This window comes from Phoca vitulina, unplaced genomic scaffold (genome assembly GCF_004348235.1).
Source record: "Phoca vitulina isolate PV1807 unplaced genomic scaffold, GSC_HSeal_1.0 scaffold46, whole genome shotgun sequence".
Classification (NCBI taxonomy): Eukaryota; Metazoa; Chordata; class Mammalia; order Carnivora; family Phocidae; genus Phoca; species Phoca vitulina.
The window spans coordinates 7,179,984-7,189,615 of NW_022589749.1; the positions used below are offsets into that span (position 1 = coordinate 7,179,984).

At 46.6% G+C, this 9,632-nt stretch overlaps 1 protein-coding gene across 1 annotated transcript; it reads right to left on the reverse strand.

The window, feature by feature from the left end:
- Nucleotides 1-1,575: 1,575 nt before the first annotated feature.
- On the reverse strand, nt 1,576-9,226 carry ERP29 (endoplasmic reticulum protein 29). Its single transcript, XM_032431554.1, has 3 exons — nt 8,947-9,226; nt 4,251-4,389; nt 1,576-2,392 (listed from the first exon to the last, which is right to left on the reverse strand). The coding sequence occupies exons 1-3, from the start codon at nt 9,088-9,090 to the stop codon at nt 1,890-1,892; spliced, it is 786 nt and encodes a 261-aa protein (XP_032287445.1). The 5' UTR covers nt 9,091-9,226; the 3' UTR covers nt 1,576-1,889.
- Nucleotides 9,227-9,632: the final 406 nt, after the last annotated feature.

Consider the following 9,632-nt stretch of genomic DNA (forward strand, 5'->3'; position numbering starts at 1 on the left):
CTCTCATTCTCTAATAAAAAATAATAATAATAATAATACTCAGCCTGGACTCATCCAATGAAGTACCCATTGATGTGCTGCTACCTTTCACAACTGACGGGATCACATTCAGGGACTGTGGATGCGTGTAGTTTCAGAGTTCTTTCCCTACTTGCCATTTGTCTTACTATATTTCCCATTACAACAGTGCTTAGTTCTTTGGAAGTGAACCTGTTTTATACAGATGAGAAAAAACTAGAACAGCTAAACAAGTTTATCAGTGAGAAGCATCCAGAGAGATCTTCCAAAATTTTCAATTAGAATGAAACGAGTAGGGGAAATACTGAAATATATACAGAGTTACATCCTTTTCTCAAATGTTGAGAGTACCTATGCTGGTTACCGGCAGGTGTTTAGTTCTGAACATCTTTTTTTCTGGTTTTATTTATGGGGCGGGGAGGGGCAAAGGGAGAAAGAATCTCAAAGCAGACTCTGCTCTGAGCACAGAGCCCGACTTGGGACTCCATCCCATGACCCTGAGATCATGACCTGAGCCGAAATCCAGTCAGACGCTCAACCCACTGAGCCACCTAGGTGCCCCTGAACATCTTTTACTTAGTTGGTTTGAATTGTGAGCCTAAGCTACCACAATTGTTTTTGTTCCATCCAATTCAACACATGGATTTTCCTGCATTTTTTAGTTTCCAGTGACTTTAAATACCAATCTGGCTGAAATGGAGGAACACAGACTAACTCCGTTCAACTCAAATTTCTTTGTGTGGCTGTTTCAGGAGCTGCACTTTGGTATTTCCAAGTAGTTAAATACGAAAGTGGAGATGGTATCATGAACCTTACCATTGCAGGTAATTGCTCATCACTCCTGAAAACAGATTTAAGTCAGTACAGTGGTCTCCCACTCCACTTCTTTAATATTGGTACTTAGTAACTGACAGTGACAAAGTAGCTTAGATGGAAAACAATCCCCTTTTTAAAAAAAACTTTCGAATTAGACTGAATTCTATTATTTTGCTATCTAAATCCAACTCAAAAAAAAAAACCATCTGCTTTCATCAGTAAAACTAAGAATTTGCTCTATGTTTTTCATGGAGTATGGAAAATGATTACACTGAGCTTCTTTAACGTTGCCATTCCACGGGCACCTGGGTGGCTCAGTCGGTTAGGCGTCTGCCTTTGGCTCAGGTGGTGGTCCCAGCGTCCCAGGCTCGAGCCCCGCATCAGGCTCCCTGCTCAGTGGGGAGCCTGCTTCTCCCTCTCTCTCTGCCTGTTGCTCCCCCTGCTTGTGCTGTCAAATAAATAAATAAAATCTTTAAAAAAAAGTTGCCATTCCACTTTAAGGACCAGAAAAAGGACAATGCATTTTGCCACCCACAATCAGTCCACTGGAGTTTGAACACCGGTGGAAAGTAATATAGGTAGGCCTTGAGCTGGGACCAGTTTCTACACTATTAAAAGGATAGTCAATTACCGTGGTAGAGTGCGCTCCATACCGGCTTAGATTAAAAAATAAATTCAAAGGAGAAAGCAGATCACAGGCCAAAGTATAATTTGTGAAAGAAAACTGAATGGCTTCAGATCCCTTTTAACCAAAACACAGAAACTTTAATTGGGTCAAAATAACACCTGTCAAGGACCTGGGCCATACACTCTTCTTTATAGCACCAATTCCTTCAGAGGGGGAATTTCACAAGCCATCTGGTAAGTGCTCCAGTTATACACAGACTGGCTATAGTGATGTCCCAAGCACGGTCAATGTTTGGGCATGCTCAGATTTCTGAGCTTAGTGCCACTTTAACCATCACTCTCTTACATCCCAGGAGGGTCTCTCACAGCCAGCAGGTAACGCTCCCCTCCCCACTCCCACCAAACCCTGGAAAACCCGGAGTGCCTTTTTACAGCTCCTCCTTCTCGACCCCCTTCTTCTGGAAAGCAGTCAAGATGTTTAAGCTCTTCTGGAGCTCTTCCTTCTTCCCATCACTCATCTTGTTCTTCTCAATCAGCTTGGTTATCCGGGTCATTTCTGACGCTGGGAAGTCCTCACCTTGGTCTAAGACCTTCCCCATGATCTTCAGGTATTGCTCAGCCCACTTCTTCTCAGTCTCCTTTACATTTGCGAGGATGTCCTGCCCCTGCTTCAAGAGGGCCTGGCGGGCCTCCACGCCTGAGGCCCTGATGAACTCCCCAGCAAGGGCATCATATGCAGGCAGGCAACCAGGCATACCTAGGTAGACTCCTTGCCCCTTCAGCCAGCGTTGGATGGCTCCAACCTTAACCGCCCCACTATACAGGACTGGGTTCTCAAAGTCCCCATCCCGAAAGAGGTAGAAGACTGGGTAGTTCTCTTTGTCCAGCTTGTATTTCTCACTCAGCTCCATATTCAGCTTATCTCCATAATCTGTGAACAGAAATCAGGTATGAGGAGCAAGACCAAGAGGAATGCAGGGCAGGAGATTGCTATGAGGCCTATCTGAGCTGACAGCAGGAAGGATCCTGGTTGTGTTTACATTTCTCCTCTGCTACTTCCTAGCCACGCGGCATTAGTCATTTAACCTCTCTGAACTTCACTTTCCTCATCTGCAAAATGGGAATTCTTCTGAATATTTATTCTATGCCCACTATATGCCAGGTTCTGTTCTGAGTGCTACGGATCTAGTTATGATTAAGAGTTACAACTTCTCTGACCTCAAGGAGCTTATAGTCTTTTAAGGGTAAGAAGAGAGATGGTAAACAAACGTACATAATTAGTGCCAAAAAGATAAAAATAAAATGGGGTGATGTGACAGTAGGTAAGAAGGCGTACTTTGGGTGGTCATGGAAGGCCCTTCTACGGAGATGATACGAGATGAAGGACTGGAGTTTCAAGGAGGCCAGACACGTGATAATCTGGGAAGAATGTCTCAGGTAGGAAGGACTGAAAGTGTCAAAGCTCTGAGGCAGGACTAAGCTGGGTGGACTGAAGGCTTGCAAGTGCCATTCTGGCTGGAGCTTAGTGAGCAAGGGGAACATGGATAGGTAACAGGCAGAGTCTCTACCACATGTGAGGTGTTGGGAAGACCCAATGGGGAGAAAAGTGCACTTAACCTGGAGAGTCCAGTGCAATCTATGGTATTTGCTGTGTACTTCCTAACAGGCAGCAGCAGTGCCAAGGACTGATGCTGTGACAACAGGTTTCCTATACCTTGCCAAAAAGAAAGGGCCAAGGCTGCCTGTTACGGGGCAGTAGTATAGGAAGTGTGGGGTTCCAGTCCTCATGCTGCCACTTCAAACTGTATAATCTTGAGCACGGTACTCTAAGCATGAAGTACAGGGGTCATAGTACTTTATTCCTAGAGTTGTCACAACGATAAGATACATGGATAACACTTAGCACAGGGGCCTGGCACATGGTAAATGTTTGATAAATGTCAGCTATTTTTCTAAAAGCCCCAAGGGAGTGGATTTGCAGCTGGGTCAGAACTGACTGCCCTGGAAAAGTGTGGCAACTCTCTCTACCCAGGACCAGACTCTCCAGCTAGCTAGGGAACTGGGGCATCCCAGCTGGAAGGAAGCTGAGAGAGGGAAGAACCACTGCACTTGGGAATAAATACTCAGGTGGAATTCTGGATGAGCCACTTCCTACTACTCCATGGCCTGAAACAAGTCATTTAGTTCCTTGAGCTTCAGTTTTCCTCAAGTATAAAAATGGAGAAAATGTGCCTCACTTTTTAGGCAGGGTTAAAGTGAAGATGCAAAGTGCACTCTCTGTGCACACCTTTACAGACGGGGAACCACCACGTGCTGACAACTATTATTATTAAGAGTGGTCACTGTGGTTGACAGCTGTCCTTGATTTAGTGGTAGCTCTGATGGATTTGAGTTAAAGCCAAAATCCAATCGTTTTGGTAAAAAAACAGCCGAAAAGAAGATGGAGAAGTGACTATGGAGACCCTAGGAAGCATGATACCTCCTCTGACCACAGTCCCCTGCAAGGAGAGCTCCAGATTCTCAGAGTAGGTTTAATGTCAGTGTGGGGTGGAGGGTGAAGGATGGGGGAATCCCCTTCCCTTGGGCACCTGCAAGGACGAACTGAGGTTCTGTGGTATCAGAATCTGCTCAAGCTAAGCCTGCCACGGGTACCAGATTCTCGAGGCCATGATCCCACTTACACTCCTGTGTGGCTTAGAAAAGTGTTGGGTATTCCACCTACAAGGACGGAAAGAATTCCTAGCTTCCTCCCCTTCTGCCCTCCACAGTCATGCTGGACTTGTCCATACCTGAGATCCCCACCTCTGCCACCAAGAGATCATCGCTGGAGGCCGAGTTTTCAGCCAGACGCTTGAACTCATCCTGTTTCTCACCGTAGGGGTACTGGGTGTCGAACTTCACCAAGACGAACTTGCTTTTGGGAATGACCTGAGGGCACAGAGAGCTGAGCAAGTCCAGGATTCCAGGGACCTTTGGGGCTAATTCCCTTTCTCAAGGGACCCTTGTTTAAGAAACAGAATGGAAACCATGCCTGCAAGGGAGATAAGTGCTCACACACTAATATTCATTCATTCATTCATTGACCCATTGAATCATTTAATAATTTATTGGTGTTTGGTACCCCATTAGGTACTGGTTCATAGTAATCAAAGACATATACAACCCTGCTAAGAATAAACAAAGCTGCAGCTCTATTAAGGCCTTTTCTTCCAGTGGCCTTTTCAGTAAGATTAAGGGAACCCTTAGAAAATACTACATTGGTCCCACTGGCCCCATGGTATGCTCATCATCCCAGAGGGCCTTTCTCAGTAAACAATGAACAAGAAATCCGACAAAAACCAACCAACCAACCATCTGGCACCCATGGAGGTGCTTTGGCTAGGGAGCCGAAGGCTGAACTATGCAGTTTCAGGGCTCACAGGAAGTTGCTGAGAGGCAGGCTTAGGACAATGTCCCCTCCCTAGACCACAGTTCCTTTGGCTAGATCTCCAGGTCCTAAACTGTCAGGGTCAAGACCTTTATTTCAATTGTGGTAAAATTCTCATCACACAACAGTCACCATTTTAGCCATTTTAAAGTGTACAATAGGGCGCCTGGGTGGCTCAGACGGTTTAGTGTCTGCCTTCAGCTCAGGTCATGATCCCAGGGTCCTGGGATTGAGTCCCACATGGGGCTCCCTGCTCAGTGGGGAGCCTGCTTCTCCCTCTGCCTGCCGCTCACTCTGCTTGTGCTTTCTCTCAAATAATCAAATAAAAAAAATAAAGTGTACAATACAGTGAAATTTGGTCCATTAACACTAGCGTGCAACAATCACTAATATCAATTCCAGAACATTCCTGAAAAGGAATCACATACCCATACACATTTTAAGCAGTCACTTCCCATTCCTCCTTCTCTCCCCAGCCCCTGGCAATCACTTATCTGCTTTTTGTCTCTATGAGGTCACTCTGATGGCATCCTACAATATGCAGCCTTTGGTACCTGGCTTCTTTCACTCAGCATCATGCTTTCAAGGTTCACCCATGTTGTAGCATGTCTCAGTATTTCATTCCTTTTTGTGGGAAAATATATTCCACTGTGTGGATAGGCCACATTTTATTTATTTATTCATCAGGTGATGGACATTTGAGCTGTTCCCACCTTTTGGCTATTTGTGAATAGCACTATTATAAACATTTGTGTACAAATGTTTGTTTGAATGCCTGTTTTCATTTCTTTTGGGTATATACCTAGGAGTGGAAATGCTGGGTCATATAGTAATTCTGTTTAAGTTTTAGAGGAATCCCCAAGATCTTTGTTTTGACGGTTTCTCCCAATGCACAGCTTTATTCTAACAAACTGCCCTCTCCTTCTCCTATAATTTTTTGCTTTTCTAATCAAAGTGATCACTTCTGGCCAATTTTTCATCATAGACAATCACTGTCATAATTAAGTCACAAACTGACATCATTCCAGTTTTTGTTAGTCTTTGTTCCTCACTGTGTGTTGATTGTCTATTTGGTTTTAGCTTTTAAAAAATATTTAACACTGCCTCGGGACACAAGGAAAGAAGCTACCAGAACAGGCAGTTTTTTAAGTGATCACTGACCCCCAAAATCTGAGCTCTGGGGGCCTAAAGGCAGGTAGGATTTTTTTTTTAAGATTTTATTTATTGGGGCGCCTGGGTGGCTCAGTCGGCTAAGCATCTGCTTTGGCTCAGGTCATGATCCCGAGCTGGGATTGAGTCTCACATCACGCACCTACTCAGCAGGGAGCGTGCTTCTCCCTCTCTCTCTCTTGAAAATTTATCTCTAAAATAAAGATTTTATTTGTTTATTTGAGCCACCTGAGCCACCCAGGTGCCCCACAGGTAAGACTTAAAATATAAATCAGATCACATCCCTCTGGCCTGACTGCCCTTATTTCAGCTTAGCACAACAAACTCATTTCCACTTAGGGCCTTTTCATTTGCTGTCTCTGCTGGCTGGAAGGCTGGAATACACTTTCCCCAACTCCTTCATTCAAAGCTCAGTTCAAATGTGCCCCCCCCCCCCATGGAGAGGCCTCCTCCACTCATAGCATGCTAGCACTGCTTCATTTTCACCCTCCTCTATCACGTTACCCTGCTGTGCTTTCTTCACAGCATTAACCACTCACTAAAATTCTTATCTGCGTGTTTGTTGTCTGTCCTCTCCACTAGAACGTACATTATGAGTACAAAGGCCTTGTCGACTTGTTTTCTGCTCTATCCCTATTGCCCAAGAGTGCCTGGCATGTAGCAGATGCTCTGAAAATATTTGACAGATGAACACAACTAGGGTAGGCTATGGTAGCAGATGCTACATACGTCTGGGAGAAAAATATTTTCAAAGCACAACACAGGATCCCTACCTTCAAGGAGCCTACATTCGTATTATGGAATAATTAATAATTATATGGTGGTCTAACACTGAAACAGAATGGAGAGGCCTCCATCTTTTATTCTGCCATTTTAAGCCATCGGCAGAATGGTTTTGAATGGCATACATTTGCACAGTGAATTTTTTCCTTTTCATTAATCAGTCTGTACCTCTTAATTGCTTTAGAAATCTGTCTCCTTTCTTTATCCTTAAGGAATCGACTCCACCATATCCTATATTTAGGCAACTTGCTTCCTCAAGATGAAGATGAATTCATCATTCATTCATTGAATAAAAAGGTACCGAGGACCTATCACGTGCCAGACACTGCTCTAAGTGAACAAAGCAGTAAAAAAAGCAGGCAGGGTCTCTTATTTCTAGTGATGATGAAGAGCAAGAAACAAAAAAAGACACTGGAAATTGCTGAAAGACAAAGCACAAGGCCCCTGGACGTATTACCAGGTAGCTCCCCTTTTGTTCAGTGGTGATGGAAGGAAGATCTAGAAAGGGACTGAAGACATTTGTTCATTCATTCAACAAATTATTATTATCTTCTATGTGACAGGTAACCTGCTAGGTCGTGCAGATGATCAGGGAACAAAATAGACAAGGCAGTTCTTCATATTCCAGTGTGGGAGATGATAAAATAGACAAGGGTAAAAAATGAGTGATAAGTGCTCCACAGAGAAATCCAACTAATGTGACTGGCTCTTTTGACAGGGGGAAGAGGAAGTCAAGGAAGGACTCTGAGAAGGTAAGTAATATTTAACCTAAGCCTGAATGATGAGAAGCAACCAGCCTTTCAAAGATTGGGCAAAGAATGTTCTAGTCAGAAGGAACAGCCAGTGCAAAGGGCCCATGTCAGCGATGAGCTAGGAATACTCAAAGGACAGAAAGCATGTATGGCTGGAGCTGAGGGAACAAAAGGGAGAATGGTCAGGAGGGGGGAGGAAAGGCTGAGCAGTGAGACCTGCAAGACTACTGTAAGGACAACTGAGACCAGCGTGGTAGCAATAAAAACAGAGAGGCACCAACTGAACAGGAAATACTATTAACTTTACAGTGCAAAATTTCCCTCTAAGTCACACTTGGTCTGTGATGTTATCCCATTCCTGCTTTTGGGGGTGGGGTGTGATCTTCCCAATAAAGGTCCCAAAAGCATAGGGTGCTGTGGGTGTGCCTGACAACCAACTAGCCATACCTACACTTTTAAACATTTGAATAAGCCACAGATGCCAAATCTAGGACAAGGAAACCTTTTGAGAATAGAAAGAGTTCAACCGTTTGAGACAGATTTAGAACTTAGAACTTCGCTTCCTAGCAATGGGTACAAATTAAGAAAATAAAACGAATGGCTTCTCTCTCAATGCTTAGTTTGCCCACCTTGTAGGCGAAGTTGAAAGCTGCCGGTGGGTGAAGACAGGTGCCAGAGGAGAGAGTTGGGACTGCATTCAGCCTTCAACATTTCCAACGTCCATTTACCCAGGCGAATCCTTCCAAGTCTTGACCCGATTTTTTTCATTTTGTCCCTAAGCCCAAGATATTCCCTACAGAGTTCCCTTATTCTTAACGCTTGCACTTTTCAGGAAGACACAGGATCTCTGAACATTGTTTGCATATTGCAAAGCAGGGTGCACTCCACACCAAGGGAAGAGGGGCGCGGAAACGCCAGTTAACACGCCGGGTTTCCAACCACCTCCCTCACCTCCCCAGCCCCACCACAGCTGGGAGCACTGTGGCGTCCGCCTCGCACCGCCCTCCAGGCCTTCCACTTGGGACTCGAGGATTGGATCTTGCCCGGCACCGCCCTCTCCCCCTAGGTGCGGGGAAGGGGCCCCTGGTTCCCTAGACTGCATCTCTGCAGCTCTTTTGCAAAAGAGGAAGTACAAATACTGCAAAGGCAAGGGTGCGCGGGGACCCTGGCTTCTGTGTGCCCCATGGTCACGGTATGGCCCCGGCCCAGAGTCCACCAGCCCTTTAGGATGGAAGGAAGCCCTGGGACCGTCGCTACAGACTACCTTCTGCCAGCCCTGCCTTCTTCCCCACGGGTGTGCGCTCCCCCCGGTGCTCAGGCTGCACCTGCGCGCGATTCCCCCACCCCCGTTACCTTGTAGAAAGTGACTGTATCCAGGGGAAGAGCGCCCTTGGTGTGCAGGCCGCTACCGCCATGCGGAGCGGAAAGGAGCAGGAGGAATAAGAGAAGGGGAAATACCGGGGAGAGAGAAGCGGCGCGGGCCATGCCGGAAGCCATAACGCCGGATTCTGGCAGTAGGAGCTAGGAAGGCTGTAGTAGAGAAAACGCAAAGTCGGGGGTCACGTGACTTGCAGGGCCGGCTCGGATGCGCGCACGTGTACAGCCTGTGAGGCTCGAGCCGGCCTAGGGTGACAGGGAGGGGCCACGTGAGGGGCGGGGAAATGGGGCTGCCGCGCGCGCGCGCACTCGGCGAAGCTCGCGCAGGCCTAGGGTGTGGGGGCGGGGCCGCGGGTGGCGGAAAGAGGCTGCTGCGCACGCGCACTCGGTGAGGCTCGCAGTCCTCCTGCCCTTTTCCCGTCCTCCTCTGCGTGAGGAGAGGCTCGAAGCGCGTGTCTGGCGTCTTGCAGCGATTAGTTCGCTCTCTTTACTTTCGAAGATGACGAGGCTGGCCATCATTTGTTCCTGCTTTTGGCCCGTCTGGCAGTCCATTGGGACCCGCTACTACTTTAGTCTGTCAGTCAGTCTGTGCTACCATCCTCACGAGGTCGGTCATACTCCCACAGCTCCCTTAGCCAGGACCCGAGTAGGTCACGCAGACG